General features: G+C 38.5%; 2 protein-coding genes across 2 annotated transcripts in view; both read left to right on the top strand.

Annotated features, from left to right (window-relative positions):
- The first annotated feature begins 201 nt into the window (after positions 1-201).
- Positions 202-10,011, top strand: LOC113643287 (tripartite motif-containing protein 29-like). The gene is made up of 8 exons (XM_047812795.1): positions 202-851; positions 1,051-1,146; positions 1,482-1,715; positions 3,091-3,250; positions 8,766-8,813; positions 9,195-9,260; positions 9,481-9,537; positions 9,861-10,011. Coding segments are annotated over exons 1-8 (1,245 nt in total). The 5' UTR covers positions 202-269; the 3' UTR covers positions 9,863-10,011.
- Positions 10,012-12,120: 2,109 nt separating this feature from the next.
- The window catches only part of LOC113662323 (tripartite motif-containing protein 16-like), a 22,576-nt gene continuing 15,401 nt past the window's right edge, over positions 12,121-19,295 (top strand). The window contains exon 1 of the mRNA XM_047812787.1: positions 12,121-12,195. Within this exon, the coding sequence (XP_047668743.1) occupies positions 12,121-12,195 (75 nt within the window). The remainder of the gene's footprint in view (positions 12,196-19,295) is intronic.

Below are 19,295 nucleotides of genomic sequence, written 5' to 3'. Positions count from 1 at the left end.
TTGTTGTCTAATACAAGATTGTATAGAGTAAAATAGAATGTTTTGAAATCAGGCTGTGTTTATAGATTATTTGTTTATTTTAAAATGTAGATTAAGACGCTTCTCTTATTTATAGCTGGCAACTTTCAGGGAAACAAAACTGAAACTAATTTGTCCCTGTTTATTTTTTTCTTTTCTTTATACACACCTGTATCCCACACAGCTTTTACAAACTGAACCAGGAAGTGTGAGCTGCTGTCACTGACTGAGAGTGTTTGGTTTTCAGTAAAATGGCAGAAGCGAATATTTTCATTGCTCAGGATCATTTCAGGTGTCCAATCTGTCTGGATCTACTCAAGGATCCAGTAACTCTTTTGTGTGGACACAGTTTCTGTATGGTCTGTATTAACGGCTGCTGGGATCAGCAGGGAGTCTATAGCTGTCCTCAGTGTAGACAAACCTTCACTCCAAGACCTGTTGTAAGTAAAAACACCATGCTGGCTGAAGTAGTGGAGACACTGAAGAAGACAGGACACCAAGCTAAACGTCCTCCTCAGTGTTTAACTGGACCTGAAGATGTGGAGTGTGATTCCTGCACTGGGAGAAAATCCAAAGCCATCAAGTCCTGCCTGGTGTGTCTGGCCTCTTTCTGTGAAACTCATCTCCAGCCTCACTATAAATCTCTTGCCTTTAAGAAGCACAAGCTGGTCGAAGCCTCCAGACAACTCCAGGATCAGATCTGCTCTCAGCATGACAAACTGCTGGAGGTTTACTGTCGCACTGACCAGCAGTGTATCTGCATGTTGTGTACTATGTATGAACATAAAGGACATGATACAGTATCAGCTGCAACAGTACGAGCTGAGAAACAGGTAACAATATCTTATAGCTTTTAACCACAAATACAAAGAAAACATATATACCCTTACTTATTAACATATTTGTATTTTAAAAATACATTTATCTTGAGTAAAAATGCTTTGATCAAATGCGATCAAAATGTCATTGTGCGGTTTTTAACACATACATTTAACACATTGTGGGTAAACTATGTGCTGTGTTTCTGTGTAGAAGCAGTTGTTGGAGACACAGGAGAAATCAAAGCAGAGAATCCAGGATAGAGAGAAGGAGCTTCAGAAGCTGAAGAAGGCTGTCAAGACTCACAAGGTGTGTTTAGAGCTGAAAAAGCTGTTTCAGGTTCAGTTGCACCGCATTTGACTTACCTAGTAGTTTATAGATTTATGAATTTAATATGTTTGTATGTTAATGCAATATATTAAAACATATTAATGCTGATGCTGTTAATGTAATGTGACTACTTGAGCCGGGAGGAAGTGATAGTAGATTAGTAGATTACCCCAAGTTCACAATTATGAATTTTAAGATGAGTGGACATTTTCTTTGGCTTTACTGGTTGGAGGTTGGGAATTAAAATACTCATGTATTCACTGTCTTTCTCAGTGTTCCCCTTTAACCTCACAACTCTCTATATCTTCTAACAGCATTCTGCACAAAAGGCATTTCAGGAAACTGAGAGGATCTTTACTGATCTTATAAAAGCCATTGAGAGAAGACACTCTGATGTGAAAGCACTGATCAAAGCTCAGGAGGAAGCTGCAGTGAGTCAAGCTGAAAGGGTCATGAAGCAACTGAAGCAGGAGATTGCAGAGCTGAAGAAGAGAGACTTTGAAATGGAGGAACTTTCACACACAACAGATCCCATCCATTACCTTCAGGTAACATCAGTGTTAAAACAGTATATTCAGATCAATAGAAATTCACAATTCACAATGTATTTCAGTGCTAAAATTCCCATGACAATGTTGAGTGAATCCAGCTCTAGTACATAGATAACTACAACCATACAACAAGGTGCCATAACAACTTCAATTTAAAGGTTTTGTCATTCTCAATACTGACAAAGGTGTGCTAATTCAGAGCCAAACTATGCATATCTTCAATCTGTGACATGAAGTTTAGCCAGCAGTCAAAACACTGTGTTTACTGTTGGGAGATGATACAAAGGTAATAAAATTTTGTGATAATGAAAGTGTGAACAAAATGAAATTATTTCATCATGGTTTTCAGTATATAATTTGATTTGTCAAATAAAAAAATTCCAAATCCAAAATAGGATAAAAGATTTGTCAGGTTAAATGATCAGGAAATCAGCTCAAAATGTTCAAGTATTTGAAATGAAGGTTACTATAAAATTTCAGTCCTGATGTACTCTCTCCTCTGAGCCCTGTTTGGTCAAGAGACCTTAATAACCACAGCTGTCAATGGGTGATGGAAGAAAGACCCAATTGCAGGAACAAGATGAAATATATTAAGAATCCCCAGTAAGTAAGTCCAAGGGTAAAGAGTAAATATGGCAAACAGAAAAAATCATCACAAGAAGTGTGTTGGTGACGTGCTTATTCAGTTCAATTCAAATTTATTTGTATTTCACCTTTAACAACAGACATTGTCTCAAAACAGTTTAACAGAACATAAGAAACATAATACAAAAGTTTTAATATTATACAAAGATAAAACAGAAATTGATGATTAATATTAGACTTATATTTAAATGTGTTTGTATTTATCCCAAATGAGTAAACCTGTGGTGACTGAGGTGACTGTGGTGAGGAAAAATTCTCTTAGATGGAAGAGGAAGAAATCTTGAGAGGAAACAGACCCAAAAGGGAACCTTGTCCTCATTTGGGTGACACTGTAGGGTGTGATTACAAATATACAGTCTGACAATTGTGAATTGATAAGGAGGTTGTCCTCAAAGACCACATGTAGGCATCTCCTATTAGTATGTCGGAATACTTTATGAAGCAAAGTCCAACTGGAGCTGATTCATCTCTAGATGCCTTTGGATCCTCACAGCTTTGGCCTAATCTCAATGAAGGTCAAAAATCTTCATGACACAAAACACATCTGAAGCTGTTACAATCTCTGGATGCCTCGGGATCACACAACAATGCTTGACTTAAGCCAATATTTAGCAAAAAAAAAAATATTCCAGAAGTTTGTGGATTCAATAAAGTATTTTTTTCAGTTGTGCCTTAGTTCAAAGATTTAATGGTATATTGTTGCTTGTTACTTTTCTAAATATCATAGAGATTTCAGTCTGTCTCGACCCTCACTGTACCTTCAGACTCACCCAACATTACGATCAATCCTCTTCTAACTTTTGAGGGTGTAATAAAGTCTGTGTCTCAGCTGAAAATGAAAATAGAAAAATGCTGTAATGCTGATTTTGAGAAGATATCAAGTGCAGGTAAGATGTTATATTGTCTTAAAATTACATAATAATTCATAATGAAATGGGGTTGTTAGCCAGGTGAAAATAAAAAAAAAATCCACAAATATTTGATAAACTCTCAAACACTTTTCAATGAATCAAATTCGATTCCTTTCATAAGTCAAAACCTTATTGCTTTAGCTTTGTACTAAAGCTACAAACAGCAGGAAAGAATCAAGAAACTGTAGCAACCTTTAAACTCCATGGCTAAATCAAGCTTTCATGTAAAGCACATCACTTAGCTCTGTGCTGGTCTGAAAATAATAGAAATGCCTCAAAATGTTGGGTCCTTGATGTTCTAATGAGCTCCATTTCTCTGGGACTTCTGGCTGTGGGGATTTAAAATAATAACTAAAAACTTTTGCTGTTTCCATTCAACTGGCCGTTTTACAATAAAATGGCGTGTGCTGATTTCATTCTTAAGCTGTGTTCATGCTTACTTTTTTGTATATTGCAAATTGTATACCTTTTGGCATCCCACATTTCCTTAAATCTTTAAAGAGAGTAGTGAGAAAATTACTTAAAAAATTTCCAGAATATTGTCATTTTACTTTATGAAATTTCAGAAAACAATGTCAGAATGGAGCCTCATAGCTGTGCGTGAGACCACGCAGGACATTCTGGGGGATTGGGATAGAAAGACACTTCACAGAATGTCTCTGCCATGCAACAGAGGCAATGTATGTATATAGTTGCTCAGTGGTTAAGGTGTTGGACTACTGACCAGAAAGTTGTGAGTTTGAATCCCAGGTCTACCAAGCTGCCTCCGCTGGTCCCCTGTGCAAGGCCATTACATTTACATTTACAGCATTTGGCAGACGCCCTTATCCAGAGCGATGTACATAAGTGCTTAAATCTCTAACATTGTATACATTAATGCTGGTTCACTAGGTTACATACTTAAGATACCATGAGTTTAAAACATTTGTTCAAAGTTACAATGAAAAAGTGTCAAAGTTTTTTTTTTTTTTTTAAATGCCAAAGATAAGGAAATAAGTGCTAGTTGAAGTGTTTCCTGAATAAGTAGGTCTTCAACCGCCGCTTGAAAATAACCAGTGACTCAGCTGTCTGGACCTCTAGGGGAAGTTCATTCCACCACCTTGGTGCCAGAACAGAGAAGAGTCTTGTAGTATACTTGCTTCTTACCCTGACAGATGGTGGAACCAGTCGAGCAGTGTTGGTAGATCGGAGGATGCGGGGTGCAGTGCGAGGTATGATGAGGGCTTTGAGGTATGAGGGAGCTGGTCCATTTTTGGCTTTGTAGGCCAGCATCAGTGTTTTGAATCGGATGCGTGCAGCTACCGGAAGCCAGTGGAGGGATCGCAGCAGCGGGGTGGTATGCGAGAACTTTGGCAGGTTGAAAACAAGCCGGGCAGCTGCATTTTGGATCATTTTCAGAGGACGGATTGCGTTCATAGGTAGACCTGCCAGCAGTGCATTGCAGTAATCCAGTCTAGAAATGACAAGAGACTGAACAAGTACCTGAGCAGTCTGTGTGGACAAAAATGGCCGAATCCTTCTAATGTTGTAGAGAAGAAACCAACATGAGCGAGTCACATTAGCAACATGAGAGGAAAAGGACAGTTGATTGTCCTTGGTTACCCCAAGGTTGCGAGCTGTGGCTGAAGGGGAGATCAGATCGTTGTGCAAGGATATAGCAAGATCATGACCTGGGGATGAATCACCTGGGATGAACAGCAGTTCAATTTTGCTAGGATTGAGCTTTAACTGATGAGCAGATGTCACTCCCCTCCATGTTACCTGATATGAGCGTCCTTCCAGCGTCCTTCCATTTATCCTCAATTGCTCAGTTGTATAAAATGTAAGTCGCTCTGGATAAAGGCATCTGACAAATGCTTTAAATGAGGCCAGTGAAACTGCATACCATATATTTTTGGTGCCCTTTTGTGCCACAGGTTTATGGTTCTTCCTATAATGGGTTTGCTACTGTGATTACAGTACAGTAATCACAAAGCCATCTATTGCTCTCCAGACTCTAATAATCGTGTGATTCTTATAGATAATTAGAATTTCCATCAGTTATATTAGCAAATATTTCAGCACATTCTGTATCAAACGTTTTCTCTGGTTGAACTCACTTTGTGCTCAGAGGCATGCTAGAGGCATGTGCTTGTCATGCTAGAACAAGTGTTTTGAATTTCTTAGTTCCAGAGAAAGGAAATACAACAGTGCACTTTGTCATTCTGCAGCAGTTTGAGGAAGAACCACATGTTTGTAGGTGTGATAAACCTTTGGCCATATGGTGTAGTCACATAACAGGCAGTCAACATAACCAGAGGATAATCTAGATAGAAGGCAAAAGAACCCAAAGTAATCGAAGGTGAACTGAAAACCAGTGAGAACAATCAAAATTTTAACAAATAACAGAACAACGATGAATATAAGCCACAAATATTCTTTTAAAAATTGGACATAAGTAAGCATAGAGACTGAAAACAAGTCATTTCCAAACTTTTTACCTGATTCTTGTTAATGTTTTTAAAGATTTATTGATAGCTCTTTAAACTACAAACTTAATATTTGTAGTTAAATGTGTAGCCTGCGGCGTCTAAGAGTCTGATCGAGAGACACAACAATTCCACAGAGTTTGATTATTTACAGTACAGACCAAAAGTTTGGACACACCTTCTCATTCAAAGAGTTTTCTTTATTTTGATGACTATGAAAATTGTAGATTCACACTGAAGGCATCAAAACTATGAATTGACACATGTGGAATTATATACGTACATAACAAAAACATATAACAAAAAAGTGTGAAACAACTGAAAATATGTCATATTCTAGGTTCTTCAAAGTAGCCACCTTTTGCTTTGATTACTGCTTTGCACACTCTTGGCATTCTCTTGATGAGCTTCAAGAGGTAGTCACCTGAAATGGTCTTCCAACTGTCTTGAAGGAGTTCCCAGAGATGCTTAGCACTTGTTAGACTCTGCGGTCCAGCTCACCCCAAACCATCTCCATTGGGTTCAGTTCCGGTGACTGTGGGGGCCAGGTCATCTGGCGCAGCACCCCATCACTCTCCTTCAAGGTCAAATAGCCCTTACACAGCCTGGAGGTCAAGTCAAGTCAAGTCAAGAAGCTATTATTGTCATTTCAACCACATATAGCTGTTGCGGTACACAGTGAAATGAGACAACATTTCTCCAGGATCAAGCTGCTACGTACATAAAACAAAGACAGGGCTAAGGACATGTAGGTAGTCTTAGCCACATAAAGTGCAACTGTGCAACCTGGTGCAAACAGTGCAGGACAAGACAAACAAGACAGTGCAGGACAAAAGACAGTGCAGGACAAAAACCAGTGCAGACATAAAGTTACAAGACAATACAAAAAGTACAAAGAAATGCAATACACAAAAGACAATAAACAGTAACAGAGACAGCACCGGCCGACCAGTGTAAATACTGAATTTTCAAACAATATTTTGTGCAGTAACATTAGAATGAACACAGTTTCTTAGCAGCAGGTCCTTTGGATAATATATAGAGTTGTGCAAAAAACAGCAAATGACTGAAATATTGTATAGTATGTGCAAAAACAGCTGAAATATTGGACAGTATGTGCAAAAACAGAGGAAAAGTGTGCAAAACAGTGTGTGTGTTTTGTGAGGGTCTATGCAGTCCATACAGATGATGTGTGTGTATGTTGTGCTCAGTATAGTACAGTTCAGTTACTGAGAAGTCTGATGGCTTGTGGGAAGATACTGTTACACAGTCTGGTCGTGAGGGCCCGAATGCTTCAGTACCTTTTTCCAGATGGCAGGAGGTGTGTTTGGGGTCATTGCCCTGTTGAAAAGGTGGTGTGTCCAAACTTTTGGTCTGTACTGTACATTCACATCATATCTTTAAAGAGAAAAAAATAACCCCTTTGCCCCTTGATTGTAACCTGCTCTGTATTTTACTGTCTTTCTGTAGTGAGAAATGTCTGGATTTTTCCAACTCCTGTTGCTGCTCACACCTCTGCACCAGCCTGACAGAACTCTATGCTATAACAGACTTGAGCCCCTTTCACACTGCAGGTGTGACCCAAATCTGATTTTTTTTGGGGGTCAAGTGACCAGTTCAGACTTCTTCAGGAGTAGTGTGAACACTCAAATCTAGCCCAGATCTGATTTTTTCAAATCAGATTCAGACCACTTCCATATGTGTTCCTGAATCAGACCCAAATCTGTTTTTTTCTAATATGGCCACAGTGTGAACACCCAAGGCGGATTTGATGCGACTTTTACATCAATCTACATCGACATTCGTCAAAATTATGCGCCTGCGAATACGCACACAAACGTGACTACGCCTACAAAATGGATCAAATAATCAAAAGTTGACCTCGGCACTGCGTCTCTGTGCTGCCATTACACAAACATTTAGAAAGAAAAGCGAAAATGTTTACTTCCTCCATAACCTTGCCAACTTTAGCGCAACGGGGTGCTGCGTGTGACGTCATTGTTATTGTTTGTTTGCGCATGCGGGTCAGTTCGAAACAGCAAACAGTTCACACTGGTATCTGATATAGGACACATTTTAAAAGGTAATGTGAACAGCCAAACAAAAAAATCATATCTGGGCAAAATAGCCGAATTGAGCATTAAGACTTGCAGTGTGAACGTGGCCTTGGTTTGTAAGTGATATTTTGCAGTGAGATGAGAGGTGGACATCATTCTGTACATCCACATGTTCATCCTTTGATAGTAATAATCTAGCTATCTAGCAAGAATTTTCACATACAATTGAAAACATTTAAAGGTAAGAATAAGCAGGAAATTTAGGGGTATTTTCCTTCAATGGCTGGGGCATTTTTAACTGAGGCAAGTGAGGCCCGCTGTTCTTTGGTTGTTGTTGTGGGGTCTTTTGCTACATTTTGGATGAGTCGTCGCTGTGCAGGGAAGGTTCATCACGCTTCCATGTATTCGCCATTTATGGATAAAGGCTCTCACTGTGGTTTGCTGGAGTCCCAAAGCTTTAGAAATGGCTTTATAACCTTTTCCAGACAAATAGGTCTCAATTATTTTCTTTCTCATTTGTTCCTGAATTTATTTGGATCTCGGCATGATGTGTAGCTTTTGAGGATCTTTTGGTATACTACACTTTTTTCAGTCGGGTCGTATTTAAAGTTTGATCACTACTGGGACATCTAGAATCGAACAAAATGATAACATTCAATAAATAGTAAAGCTCTCTCTCTCTCTCTCTCTCTCTCTCTCTCTCACACACACACACACATATACAGAACACACACACACACACACACACACACACACACACACACACACACACACACACACACACACACACACACACACACACACACACACACATATTTAGTGCATTGACCTTGTTGTAATTGGAGTAACTGTAGCTGTGTTTAATTGTACTTCAGGGAACAGGAAACCTTGTACTTTATCCTTCCCCAAAAAAAACTATTTTAAGCTGAAAGGTTTACTGAATTGGCTTTAATTGTATTTCTTTAGAAAAGCTCCTTCGGGTTCCTGGTTTCAGACACAGTATAGTTGATCAAGGTAAGTATCTCTCTATGTTTTAGAAGCACATCTTAAAAAACCCTATAAAAAACATTTACATACATACAACATATCACACCATTAATAAAAATAGGCTTGTTTAAAATTGAGTATTTGTAGCTGTGTTTAATTGTGCTTCAGTGGACTATGACTCTTATTCTCGCAGCACTAAAAAAAAGAGTGTATGTACATGTAGCTCTCTCTCTCTCTCTCTCTCTCTCTCTCTCTCTCTCTCTCTCTCTCTGTCTTTGTTGTACACACACTCTAATTATTTTGGCTAGAATAAAAAAAAAAAATCAAAAACTGTGGCTGACATTTACCCCCAAGCTATAAAAAAATTATTGCATTTTTTCTAAATTGGCTTTAATTGTATTTCTTTAGAAAAGTTATTTACCCATACGCTTCTGAGACAATCAGAGACAATCAGAGACAGTAGAGGTGGTCGTGGTAAGTATCTCAGCCTATTCTCTCTCTCTCTCTCTCTCTCTCTCTCTCTCTCTCTCTCTCTCTCTCTCTCTCTCTCTCTCTCTCTCTCTCTCATACAGACACACACACACACACACACACACACACACACACACACACACACACACACACACACACACACACACACACACACGCAGAATTACAGTCACAGCCATAACTGTATTTTTTTGTGTTTCTGTAGATCGGGACCGTTCTAATGTTTTCCTTCTTAGCCCTAGAAGAAGAAATAATGAGTGTTGTAAGTGCATCTCTCTGTCTCTCCATGTGTTTAGGGAAATTACATTATTTTGCCCTTTGAACAAACTTCAGTATACATGACTTATGTGTTAATAGTTTTTGTGTGTTATTATTATGTTACTGGAGCTTTTTTCTTGCTAAACGTGTTCTTTTTAATTTTTTTATTAAATTAAACCGATGTTAATCAAGACAGGGAAATATAGTGCTACTTTTCTGGGTTTCCATGTCAGATCTTGTCCTATAATTTTAATAGAGATTATGTTTAAGACTAGTTTTTACTATAACTCTTTTCCTTTTTACTCTTTTCCAATGTCTTTCATTCAGGACCTGGTTAATGTGAGAAACCAGAAGATCCACAAACACTGACACTCTACAGCTCTTCTCAGCCTACAGTCTCTCTCTCTCTGTCTCTCTCTCTGTCTCTCTCTCTGTCTCTCTCTCTGTCTCTCTCTCTCTCTCTCTCTCTCTCTCTCTCTATCTATCTATCTATCTATCTATCTATCTATCTATCTATCTATCTATCTATCTATCATTCTGTCAAACTTGTTCATGTTATGGAATGATCAGTGCAATAATTATATGATTGAATTAGAATTAAAGATGTCTATAATGGATGTGTTTTATAAATAAATATCTTTATCATCATCTCCACACCTATATAATTTTATTCCCCAATTTTGTGACAATGTCTATTGTAAAAAGCGCTATACAAATAAACTTGAATTGAATTGAATTGAATTTTATTAGATGTCCTTGTAATACAGTAACTTTCCATGAGTATTTAAAGCAGCTGGTTCAGCAACATGTACTTGTGTTGTTCTGACCCAAAAGCTTTTAATAATAATTTTTTTTACCAAGATTATAAAAAAAGGAAGTTTGCTTATTTTTTTAGATTGTAAGTTGTATTCATTTACTGTATATGACAAACAGTTTTGCATTTTTGTTTTGTTTAACGTTGATTTGTTTGTTATCTGTAATCAGCAGTGCTGTAAAATTCTTTTGTCGTGATTCACATGTTCTACTAAAAATATACAATAAAAATCAACCGTGATTTACAAGCCTTTGAAGGTTTTTACAGATTTGGTTGCAATATAACAGTATATAATTTATTATCATAGTATATTATTAGGATATTATTTTATCTTATTAAATAGTGGGACATTAGACTTAGTGATTGTTAGACTAAAACAATTGGTGATATAAAATATCAGATGCAAATTCAAGTCTCCTCACTATTTTGTTTGGGGTTAAGTTTCAGTCAGAGGTTCTTCCTCTTGTACTCTATTTATTTGGTACACAGACACTAGCTGTTCACTGGAGTGAAGTTCAAGTTCAAGTTTTATAGGCAATGGGTAATTACCTATACAATGTGAGATGCTGTAGCCTAGTGGTTAAGGTGTTGGGCTACCAATTGGAAGGTTGTGAGTTCGATTCCCACATCCACTAAGCTGCCACTGCTGGGACCCAAAAGATAAGGAAAGAAGTGCTAGTTGAAGTGTTTCCTGAATAAGTAGGTCTTCAACCGCCGCTTGAAAATAGCCAGTGACTCAGATGTCCGGACTTCTAGGGGAAGTTCATTCCACCACCTTGGTGCCAGAACAGAGAAGAGTCTTGTAGTATACTTGCCTCTTAACCTGAGAGATGGTGGGACCAGTCGAGCAGTGCTGGTAGATCGGAGGTTGCGGGGTGCAGTGTGAGGAGTGATGAGGAGGCTTTGAGGTAAGAGGGAGCTGGTCCATTTTTGGCTTTGTAGGCCAGCATCAGTGTTTTGAATCGGATGCGTGCAGCTACCGGAAGCCAGTGGAGGGATCGCAGCAGCGGGGGGTATGCGAGAACTTTGGCAGGTTGAAAACAAGCCGGGCCTCTGACAAAGCCTCTGACACTGTAGGAATATGGGCTGTGTGACTGAGATTGAAATGTAGTGAATTAACGTGTGAATTATAACTGTAGAAATATGCACATTATGTAGTAGAAGTAAATAATGTTTTTTTTTTTTTTTTAACCTTATTAGTTATCTCTTTCCCTCCTCCCCCTTTCAGGGTTGCAATAACATTTAACTCAACCTGCTTCAGGATTTTGTCCTGTGTTACAAGCCAAATTTGAAATTAATATTGCTGTCTATTTACAAATTAAGAATTGTTTAAGATTTTAAGCTTTTTTATAGGCTGTTCTGTAAAGCTGCTTTGAGATGATGTCTATTGTAAAAAGTGCTATACAAATAAACTTGAATTGAAACTTGAATTTTACTTGTTACTACTGGTTTGATTTTAATTTTATACAAATCCAGTGACAAACACCTGGCAACTCAGTTCTTACTTCAGCAGAAATGAAAGTAAAACTAATCTGTTTCTGTTAAGTCAGGAATTGGATCTGTTTTATCTGCGTTTGAGGGTTTTCACGTCTTCATGTGCAGGATTATTATCATTATCTGTTTTTGAGAACCTTCGTGTGTTGTTTATTTTCTATAGTTTCAATCAGTTAAGTCATTTATTCAGACTCAGCTGTCTTTCACAGGGCTTTTATAAACTGAACCAGGAAGTGTGAGCTGCTGTAAGTGACTGTGTGAGATTGTTTTTTTAGTAAAATGGCAGAAGTGAATATTTTAGGACTTCAAGATCAGTTAAGGTGTCCAATCTGTCTGGATCTGGTCAAGGATCCAGTAGCTCTTTTGTGTGGACACAGTTTCTGTATGGTCTGTATTAATGGCTGCTGGGATCAGGAGGATCAGCAGGGAGTCTATAGCTGTCCTCAGTGTAGACAAACCTTCACTCCAAGACCTGTTGTAAGTAAAAACACCATGCTGGCTGAAGTAGTGGAGATACTGAGGAAGACAGGACTCCAAGCTACACGTCCTGCTCAGTGTTCAGCTGGACCTGAAGACGTGGAATGTGATTTCTGTATTGAGATTAAATCCAAAGCCATTAAGTCCTGCCTGGTGTGTCTGGCCTCTTTCTGTGAAACTCATCTCCAGCCTCACTATAAATCTCCTGCCTAAATCTGAAGCACAAGCTGGTCGAAGCCTCCAGTCGACTCCAGGATCAGATCTGTTCTCAGCATGACAAACTGCTGGAGGTTTACTGTCACACTGACCAGCAGTGTACCTGCATGTAGTGTAGTATGGATGAACATAAAGGACATGATACAGTATCAGCTACAACAGGAAAAGCTGAGAAACAGGTAACAATATCTTATAGCTTTCAACCACAAATACAAAGAATACTTATAAACCCTTTCTTATTAAAATACTCATATTTTAAAAATACAAAAAGTAAACATGCTTTGATCAGATGGCATCAGAATGTCATTGTACTGTTTCTCTTGTTTTTAACACATAAATTTAACACATCAGGAGTAAATGATTTGCTGTGTTTCTGTGTAGAAGCAGTTGTTGTAGACACAGGTGAAATCGAAGCAGAGAATACAGGATAGAGAGAAAGAACTTCAGAAGCTGAGGAAGGCTGTCGAGACTCACAAGGTGTGTTTAGAGCTGAAAAAGCTGTTTCAGGTTCAGTTGCACCGCATTTGACTTACCTAGTAGTTTATAGATTTAAGAAGTTAATATGTTTGTATGTTAATGCAATATACTGTATTAAAACATATTAATGCTGATGCTGTTAATGTAGTGTAACTCCTTGAGCTGGGAGGAAGTGATAGTCGAGTACATTACCCCAAGTTCACATGTAGGAATTTTAAGTTGAGGGGACATTTTCTTTGGCTTTACTGGTTACAAAAGGCATTTCAGGAAACCGAAAGGATCTTTAACTATATTATCAAAGCCATTGAGAGTAGACAATCTGAGGTGACAGCACTGAAGATCCCATACAGTACCTTCAGGTAACATCAGTGTAAAAAATGTACATATTCAGATTAATAGCTCCGAATTACACAGTTCAACATGTTAATCCAAATTCACAATTCACAATGAATTTCAGTGCTAAAATTCACCTAAGAAAATGTTTAGGAATCCAGCTCTAATACATAGATAACTAGAACCATCTAACAAGGTGACATATTCATATGTAGTGACTTCAGAAAATGGCATGAAGTTTATTCATTAGTCAAAACACTGTGTTCACTGTTGGGAGTTGCAAGAAATAACTGGACACAATGCATGATTTATTTCTTATATTGTGTTCTGAATGTTTATTTGAGCAATAAAGATTATTCTGAGTCTGGTTTCTCTCAATCTATTCTCTTCTTCCATCTAAGGGAGTTTTTTCTCCCCACAGTTACCTCAGGCTTGTTCAATTCTAATAATAATCTTGAATTTTTGTATACTATTAATCTTTGTATAATGCTAAACCTTTTGTATTACGTTTCTTATGTTCTGTAAAGCTGCTTTGAGACAATGTTCATGTATCCAAATACGTAATGGTATACAGTTTTCTGATCCATCTCTACATCTTGTAGATGTTTCAGTCTGTCTCGACCCTCACTGGACCTTCAGACCCACCCATCATCATTTAAGAAGATATCAAGTAGAGGTAAGATGTTATATTGTTTTAAAATACATTTCACATAATGGGGTTGTTAGCCACATTAAAATAAAAGTAAATAATCTACTAATATTTAACTTCATAAACTCTCAAACTCATTATGATACATCAAATTGTACCTCTTTTGTCTATTTATTTTAAAGTTACAACTGCGGTTACAAAGCCATCTGTTTCTCTACGGGCACTTGTCAATGGCAGGCGCCTGATAGAAGGAATTCAGCATGTGACTTTTTGCCTTAAAATACTTTATTTATTTATTCCAAATTATTAATTTCCAAATTAACTTTTTACAACATTTGAAGTTTCAAAAGAGAATTTCTGTGAAAGAAAGATTATATACTTTTTTATATTAATATAAACATTTTATTAATATTTATATTAATTGTATGGGTAATTTGCATATCACTTACATTGGTGTGAAAGTGTTTGCCCTCTTTCTGACTTTTTTTTTTTTTTGCACGTTTGTCACACTTTTATGTTTCAGACCATCAAAAAATGTAAATATTATTCAACGATAACAGAAGTAAACACAACATGCAGTTTTAAATGAATTTTTTTTTATTATTACGGGAAAATAAAATCCAAACCTGCATGGCCCTGTGTAAAAAAGTGTTCCATGTGTTCCAAGACGAAAATCGCTGCTGAGCAAAAATAACATAAAGGCTCATCTCAGATTTGCAAGAAAACATCTTGATGGTCCCCAGACTTTTAGGAAAATACTCTGTGGACTGACAAGAAAAAAGTTTAACTTTTTGGAAAGTTTTACATTTGGCGTAACGGTAACACCGCATTTCAGAAAAAGAATTGTTGGTATGATCAACAGTAAAATATGGTGGTGGTAGTGTGATGGTCTGGGGCTGGTTTGCTGCTTCAGGACCTGGAAGATCTTGCTGTGATAAATGGAACCATGAATTCTGCTGTCTACCAAAAAATCCTGAGGGACAAGGTCACGGTCCATCTGTCCGTGATCTCAAGCTGAAGCGAACTTGGGTTCTGCAGCAGGACAATGATCCAAAAGACACCTTTGAATGGCTGAAGAAAAGCAAAATGAAGACTTTGGAGTGGCCTAGTCAAAGTCCTGACCTGAATCCTATTGAGATGCTGTGGCATGACCTTAAAAAGGCGGTTCATGCTCAAAAACCCTCCCATGTGGCTGAATTACAACAATTCTGCAAAGATGAGTGGACAAAAATTCCTCACAGTTATCACAAATGCTTGATTGCAGTTCTTGCTGCCCAACCAGTTATTAGGTTTAGGGGGCAAACACTTTTTCACACAGGGACATGTGGGTTTCGATTTTGTTTTCCGTTAATAATTAAAATGAACGGGGGGCATAGAAGCCTATTTATTGCCACATATACATTACAGCACAGTGGAATTCTTTTCTTCACATACCCCAACTGAGGAGGTTGGGGTCAGAGTGCAAGGGCAGCTATGATTCAGCACCCCTGGAGCAGGGAGGGTTGAGGGCCATGCTCAAAAGCCCAGCAGTGGCAAATTGGCTGTGCTGGGCCTTGAACCCTGATCCTCCGATCAACAACCCAGAGCCTTAACCAGTTGCACCATAAAAACCTTCATTTAAAAACTTCATGTTGTGCTTACCTGTGTTATTTTTGACTAATATTTAAATTTCGTTTGATGATTTGAAACAGATGATTTGTCTGATCTGATTTGTATGTCAAACGTGCAAAAAAAAAAAAAAAAAAATCAGACCACTTTCACACCACTGTATATAGCACTTTTCCACTGTATATGCAGTAGCACTTTTTCACACCACTATACATAGCACATTAACCCTTTTCATTGGATTGAAATGTAACGCTCCATTTATTTTACTGTCTTTCTTTAGTGAGAGAGATCTGGATTTTTCCACCATCGGTTCCTGCTCACACCCCTGCACCAACCGAGGAGCCTAAACAATGCAATTCTATGACTGGCTTAGTTTGTAACTTATAATCTTTAGGTTGTAATGATGGAAAATTCCACCTCAGAAATTTGACTTGAGTAATAATCTGGACATCCACATTTTGATCCTTAAATAGCAGCAATCTCGCTCTCGAGATATTTGATGTATATTTTCCTCCTGGAACTGTCGAGTATGTGTTTTAGGTTTAACAATTGAATATGTCTGTCTTAATGTTGAAGATATTCATAGGGAAGAAATGCAAGTAGGAAGTAATTTCTTTGACTTTTTACGGACTGGGACATTCCTAGGACAGTTAGAATTTAACAAACATAGGGTGCTTTCTCACCTGCCTTGTTTAGTTCGGTTGAATCGTACCAGAGTTCGATTGCACATTTGGTGCGGTTCATTTGGGCAGGTGAGAATGCAGCAATCAAACCCTGGTGCGCACCAAAAGCGGACCAAACAAGCGTACTGAGACCTCCTTGAAGAGGGAACTCTGGTACAGTTCGTTTGTGGTGAGAACACGATCCGAGATCGAATAGACCTACAGTAACTGCAAAAAGTATTGCGCATTTTGGACTAAACCAGCTGCCGTAGTCGGTCGTTCGCAATATTTTCGGAAGATGAGCATGTCACAGTTTCGCAAAAGTAATGCTCGCCGCCTCCTGAAGTGTCTTGCAATGCGTCTTCGCCGTTTGCAGTGCATTAAAATGATATTTTCAAGCCACATCCGCGCTTCATTCTGAAAATTAAGACTTTGCATAGAATGCTGTATACAAGCGATGTAGTAGATTACAACCACGAATATAATTGCAGCGCGCAGTCGTCTCTCCATGGTGTACTGTATGCTGTATTTTCCTGTATTTTCCTCTTTTTGTTTACTTCGGGCGTTTCGTTGAAATGTTCCGCACATTTATTCTGACCAATCGAGAAGCAGTTTAGGAAATACGCTCAAAGACATGTGGCCAATGAACCACAAATGAACCGAACTATAGATGTGAAAGCACCCTTAGTCTATGATTGAAGAGGATGTTCAGCTGGTGTTAGATTCAGGCTTTATGTTTTGATATTGAATAGTGAGTAATAATGGATAGTAATGCTTATTTACAGACTTATTTACTGTAGTTTACCATATCAGATAATTTATCAGGAATAGTTTACTGCAAAACAGCAAAAAAAAAAAAGAAAAGGAAAAAGGTGTAGAGATACTCCTTGTTCGAGATTAGGAATTGCAAGGATGAATGTTGAGACAAATTGATGATGTTTCAACATCTCTCTCTCCCCCCCCCCCCCCTCTCTCTCTCTCTCTCTCTGTATCTCTCTCGCTCTTTCTCTCTGAGTGTGTGTCACACAAATTCAGATGATCATTATTTTAAACATTCATCAAAAATATTCAGTGTATTGACTTTGTTGTAACTGGAGTAACTGTGGCTGTGTTTAATTGTAACTTCAGTGGACAAGCCTTCAAAATTATTCTACTCCAAAATAGAAGGTACTGTATGTAAATGCATCTCCCTGTCTTTCTGTCAGACTGTCTCTCACACTGTCTTTCTCACACACAAGCTGATTATTTTGGCCAATTGCCTATCATTGAATATCAGCTACATATTTGAATTTTAAAGCTAAAAGGTTCACTGACTTGGATTGAACTGTATTTCTTTAGGAAAGTTCTTTTCTCAATAGCCTCCTCATCCCTGAGTCAATACAGATGATAAACGTAAGTCTCTCTCTCTCTCTCTCTCTCTCTCTCTCTCTCTCTCTCTCTCTCTCTCTCTCTCTCTCTCTCTCTCTCTCTCTCTCTCTCTCACACACACACACACACACACACACACACATTGTTATTATTAACAGAAGCCATGTCACACTGCCACACAGTTTTTTTTTTTGTTATTGCTGTTCTTTTAACAATTAACCCTGTTCTTATCATGTGAGCATATTGTATGGTTACTTGGATAGATTATGAAAGCACCAATTTCACCATGTATGCACAGTATATATAAAGCTGTGATAGCTGCAACGGCATTCTAAGCCTGATCTTCCCTCATGTAACTGGGGTTACACTTTCTCTTTCAGACACTAGTTTCGTATATCACTATGGGAATGATATAGCCCACGCCTGTAGTGCAAGCTCTCCGATGCCGCCAGACAGCCTTGGCGAAAATGAAAGATAGCCTCTCATTACACACATGGGCTGACTTGGAGAACTGTATGAGCCATAAAAGGCGCAGTAACATTCAGACGGTAAAATCTGATGAATGTGTGCGGAGAAGCTCTTATCGAGACTCCCTTGAACAAAGACCATGACATAGCTCAGGTCAAGTGGGCCCTAAAGTCCACCAGGGAATCAAGACCCATAGCTGTATAGGCTGACTCAATTGCCTCCAAAGCTGTAGCAAAGAGACTGGCTTATCTTTACATCAAGCAGCCCATGAAACAAATAGTTGACCGCTATTTCTGAATGATTGAGTCCTGTTAACATACTGGCTTTACACTCGAACAGGACACAGCGTGTGTGATTCACTATCCTTCTCCAAAGCAAACAGAGGGGGATAAAAGCACTAAGTTCTAGATCGGTGTTGTTATAACACAAATAAACAACCTTGGGAACAAAAGCTGGGGTAGGCAGCAGTGTAACCTTTCTGCCACACAGACTAATCTTTGAAAATCAGACAAAGCATGTAGCTTGCCCACTCGCTTAGAAGACCCTAAAGGGAGAAACAGCACCTTTTTTAAGACAAAGACCTAATATGAACAGTATCTATAGGTTTAAATGGAGCTCAAGTCAGAGCCCTCAGAACTCTAGATAAAACCCATGATGGAATGACCTGTTTCAATAAATGTCTCAGACGTCTCACTACTTTCATAAAATGGCACATGAAGTGATGCCTCAAATGGTAGCCCCTTCAAAGCCTACATAGCAAGCCAAAATAGCAGCCTTAAATAGCAGCCAAAATAGCAGCCTAGAACATACAATAGATTGCCTCTTGAAAGGAGATCTGCCCCAGTACATGACATCGGAATATGTTTCAGTGGCAGAAAAACTGCCATCAGCTCCAATTGGTTTATGTGGAGCTAGCAGAGCTGGGGCATCCAGCAGCCGTATAGTAGCCTGCCCCGAAAAACAGTCCCCGGTCTGGCAGGAATGTATCCGTATTCACCACTCTTCTCAGGGACCCGCACCTAACGGTGTCCATGAATGGAATAGGTAAGGGTCTCTCCATTAATGAAGCACCTCCCTGAATTCTTCCATTACTATCACTCGGCACATGAGATGACAGTGTAGACATAGCTGCCTCGAAGCAACCCACCACTGGAAGTCTCTCTTCCTGAGTAAACCCAGTGGGACCACTGGCAGTG

Source organism: Tachysurus fulvidraco, chromosome 1 (genome assembly GCF_022655615.1).
Source record: "Tachysurus fulvidraco isolate hzauxx_2018 chromosome 1, HZAU_PFXX_2.0, whole genome shotgun sequence".
Classification (NCBI taxonomy): domain Eukaryota; kingdom Metazoa; phylum Chordata; class Actinopteri; order Siluriformes; family Bagridae; genus Tachysurus; species Tachysurus fulvidraco.
The sequence above is the reverse complement of the archived record's forward strand: the minus strand, read 5'-3'. Positions and strand labels throughout refer to the sequence as shown.

Coding starts and splice junctions, on each gene's coding strand:
- LOC113643287 (XM_047812795.1), top strand. CDS start 270: ATGGCAGAAGCGAATATTTTCATTGCTCAGGATCATTTCAGGTGTCCA. Junction 3,251..8,765: donor TGAGAAGATATCAAGTGCAG/GTAAGATGTTAT, acceptor GTATTTCTTTAG/AAAAGCTCCTTCGGGTTCCT. Junction 9,261..9,480: donor AGACAGTAGAGGTGGTCGTG/GTAAGTATCTCA, acceptor GTGTTTCTGTAG/ATCGGGACCGTTCTAATGTT.